This window comes from Gymnoscopelus braueri, assembly GCF_963280865.1.
Source record: "Gymnoscopelus braueri genome assembly, chromosome: 7".
NCBI lineage: Eukaryota > Metazoa > Chordata > Actinopteri > Myctophiformes > Myctophidae > Gymnoscopelus > Gymnoscopelus braueri.
Genome location: NC_137608.1, coordinates 55945076 through 55949196, shown reverse-complemented (window position 1 = coordinate 55949196; position 4121 = coordinate 55945076). Strand labels below are relative to the sequence as shown.

General features: G+C 41.0%; 1 protein-coding gene across 1 annotated transcript in view; it reads right to left on the bottom strand.

Annotated features, from left to right (window-relative positions):
- Positions 1–2342: 2342 nt before the first annotated feature.
- The window catches only part of LOC308089537 (uncharacterized protein), a 7217-nt gene continuing 5438 nt past the window's right edge, over positions 2343–4121 (bottom strand). Inside the window, exons 5-6 of the mRNA XM_080434327.1 lie at positions 3376–3471; positions 2343–3159 (exon numbers count right to left, since the gene is read on the bottom strand). Coding sequence (XP_080290453.1) covers positions 3080–3159; positions 3376–3471 — 176 coding nt within the window. The 3' untranslated portion in view covers positions 2343–3079. The remainder of the gene's footprint in view (positions 3160–3375; positions 3472–4121) is intronic.

Genomic DNA, 4121 nt, shown 5'->3' with positions numbered 1-4121 from the left:
CCACTCACCATGTCCCTTTCCCCTCTACCATAGAGGAGAGAGGGTAACTCCCCAAGAGCTCATGGGCTCCAAAACACTGTTGATAGCCCAGGAGGTCTTGGGCAGTTTCCCCTCTCCCCTCTCTCAAAGTAAACCAACATCACTTCAGGGATCCTTGTAAAGTCACTCACCATGTCCCTTTCCCATTTACCATAGAGGGGAGAGGAGAACTCCCCAAGAGCTCCTGGGCCCCAAAACACTGTTGATAGCCCACAAGGTTTTGGGCAGTTTCCCCTCTCCCCTCTTCCAAAGAAAACCAATGTCATATCAGCGATCCTTGTATAGTCCACTTACCATGTCCCTTTCCCCTCTACCATAGAGGGGAGAGGGGAACTCCCAGAAATCTCCTGGACCCCCCATTATTTCATCTTAGAAGTCCCTAGGGACCACTGGCCTGCCTCTACCCGGCTCAGAGCACCCTATGGCGGGCACAAACGCTGACATGCTCCCCTTCGTGGTCCTGGAGCTGGGGCAACCATCTCACCCCAATGTGTCCCCTCCATAGAGGGGAGAGGACCACAGCCAAGGACCCCCTGGGCTTTGGGTCTGCCCTCCATATTCAGCAGACAGTAGACCGTCCCATCCACATGATTTGTAGATAACATTCAGTAAATAGTCCCATCTACATGCTTTGTAGATCTATATCTATTTCCATAGTCAGTCCTATCTAAATTAATTGTAGATCTAATTCTATAAAGAGTCACGTCTACATGATTTGTAGATCAAATTCCATACAGTAAAGTCTAGATGGTTTGTATATCTAATTCCATAGACAGTCACTTCTACATGATTTGTAGATCTAATTCCACAGTCATGGGTATATGCTTTGTAAATCTAGATCTATTTCCATAGTCAGTCCTATCTAAGTGAATTGTAGATCTAATTCCATATACAGTCATATCTGCATGATTTGTAGATCTAATCTCACAGACAATCACATCTAAATGATTTGTAGATCCAATTCCACAGACAGGTAACATATGTATGATGTGTAGATCTAATTCCACAGACAGTTAAATATGCATGATTTGTAAATCTAATTCCATATACAGTCATATCTGCATGATTTGTAGATCTAATCTCACAGACAATCACATCTAAATGATTTGTAGATCCAATTCCACAGACAGGTAAATATGTGTAGCCCCTAGAGGAAGTGATGTCATAAGTGACACAGGTATTTAAGAGGGTTCTGAACAGGCAGCTAACAGGTCAGTAATCTGTGGGTCCTCAACACTGCCGGTAGCGTGTTGAGAGGAGGATGTTTGAGTGCTGACCTGTTAACTCGGTAAGCCTGTTTGTTTTGGTTTGTTTTGTATCCTCGCTTTTATTGTTGTTTTATATGATCTACAATGTATGTGTTTATATCATCAGGTCTTTGATACTCACTGTTGGTGCTTTGTGGTGCCTGTCCAGTGTTCAGCAATTGTTTGGGGTGCGGCCTAGTCTCCAGTGAAATAGGCATTTAAACTGGAGATATGTGAGTATCAGATTATGTATGTGCAAAGGTCTATGTATGTTTTGTTGTTTATGATTTTGTATGACATTTTGGTTTAACCTATATATCTGTCATTGTATAACAGGTGCAGACAGGGGAGCTTGATGTGATGTGTGGAAACATGAGAGGTTTCTGATGTGTGTGTATATAATAAGAGCTATTGGTAAGGTAATCCTTTTATTGGTTTGCCCATTGTATCTCATGTGACATTTTGTAGCTGAGTTTATATTGTGTTATGTATTACATGCTTTGTGCATATTGTGAAATGTCTGCTTTGTCATTGATCTGTAGGTCCATGTGGAACAAGCGGCACACTAGGGACCAATGATTTGTAGATCCAATTCCACAGACATATAAATATGTATGATTTGTAGATCTAATTCCACAGATAGTTATATATCCATGATCTGTAGATCTAATTCCATAGAGATTCATATCTAGTTGATTTGTAAATCTAATTCCATTGACAACCAAATCTACATGATTTGTAGATCTAATTCCATAGATCTACAAATCTTGGGTTGGGTTCCGTGGCGGGCGGGCGGGGCGCGTTATGTAAAGTCCCGATCCACGCATCACTAGCTGCTAGGGTCCAAGTGGTTAATGTAGAAAAAAAAATAAAGTTCCTATCACACAAAGATTTGATGGACCTCTTTGTAGTAACTCTGAGGCCCCCTAGGGGTCCCCGACCCCCTGTTGAAGACCCCTGATGTAGAGACTTGTGGAGAAAATTATAATAATAACATTCAATAACTAGTTATATTATTGTATGTAGGAGAGTAGAGAGCAGAAACAAACACGGAAGCAGATTGATGATATATTTTATTTCAGCCTAGAGACGTCTAGAGCTCAGTATTCAGTCAACCATTCTCATTGAAACACTTAGAATGATAATTTTCTTTACTAACTGTTTCCTGTTTCCTGTTGAGACTCTCACCTCTACCGTGTTAAATCATGAAATGATCAATACGTCACTAGGCCACTAGGGGGCTCTCAAACCTGTGATTGTACAGTTTACATGTCAACGTAGTATAGATTCATATTGGAGTCATGGTAGTTTACATATATACTCTTATGGTTTATATCAGTGGTACTCAAACAGTTTTATGCCAAGAAGCCCCACATTAATAAGTATTTAGCTGTTGCCTCTAAACAATTCTACTGTTGTTCAACAACAACACAGTATTATCATAATAACTACTATGTTAAAGTCTACTTTATATTTGTTGTACGACCGCGTCGCTCAACAAGAATAACCACATTTAGCTTTTTAACCCTTTTTTTCTCCCCAATTTAGTCGTTATGCCAATTCTTTCCTCCCCGTGTGTGTTTTCACAGCTGTTGTATCCTATTGACTCTTACTTAAGGATAAATGTATAAATATGTACTGCTTGGTACAACTACGTGACGCTTGCCAACAAGCACCGATCTTTGTCGGTAAGCAACGCCGCGGTGCGCTGGAGGGAGGTTCACACGTGTGTTCAAAGGGGGCAGGACCAGGACGACATGTGATGGGTGGGTGGGGGGGGGGGGGGGCGTGTCTTATTGCTCCGCTGCCTCGGTGGGCGTGGCCTCTGGTTCCTCCACTGGCTTTGCTGCCTCCCTGTCATCTGGACACAAGTCTAAAAAAAACAATAAGAATGTATAGAAATAAATAACAACAGTGAAAGCAAATGCTGAACTAAGCGTTCATCTATACAAGAAAAAAATTAAATAATAAAAGTAATAAAGAGAATAACTACATAAGTTGCATATTGATACTTTTACTTAAGTAAAAAATGTGAGTACTTTTTCCACCACTGGGTATCGGTATGAAAACAACTCTAGTGGAGTCTAACCTGTGCCTCCGATGTGATATTCAGGATACATCTTCATGCACTCGGCCTGTCTCTTGAACTTCTCCAGCTCAGAGGCGTCAAGCAGTCCAGTTCTTGCTGCGAGGAGCGGAAGAGAGGAAGAGGAAGGAGAGGAAGAAGAAGAGGAAGAAGAGGAAGAAGAGGAGGAAGACTGATGAGCTGTTGTGACAGGAGAAGGATAATGGTTGATGTCGGGCAGAAACCTCTCATCTCCTATCTTACATGGATAAAGTGGTTAAAATGATTGTGATGCTATATAACACCTTTTTTTTCTGGGGACCCCCTGGAACCCCCTCAAGGACCCATGGGGGTCCCAGACCCTACTTTGAGAACCAATGCTCTATAGAGACTAGCTTTGCCCGAAAACAGCTGATTTCTTTAAATTGGTGTTAGATAAGTCTATATTCCAATAGTAATCACTATAATATACATTTTAGAATATTTTCTCCCTGTCTTTAGTGAGCAGAAACTACATGTGCACGTCAGGATACTAATGGTATCCAATCAGGAGAGAGAGACAGAGAGCTCTCAATACAGACAAGATATACAAGTGAAATTGGAAGTGATGAAACAAAACTTAAAAATGTATCAAACAATTAGCTGATTACATTGCAGTGCATGACACTGTTTATTAAAGAGCTGGAGAGACCCCTGTTACTGAACAAACCCTCTATAACAATGATTACTATCCTATACTACAATATAGAGCTTTAACTTATTTTTGAATC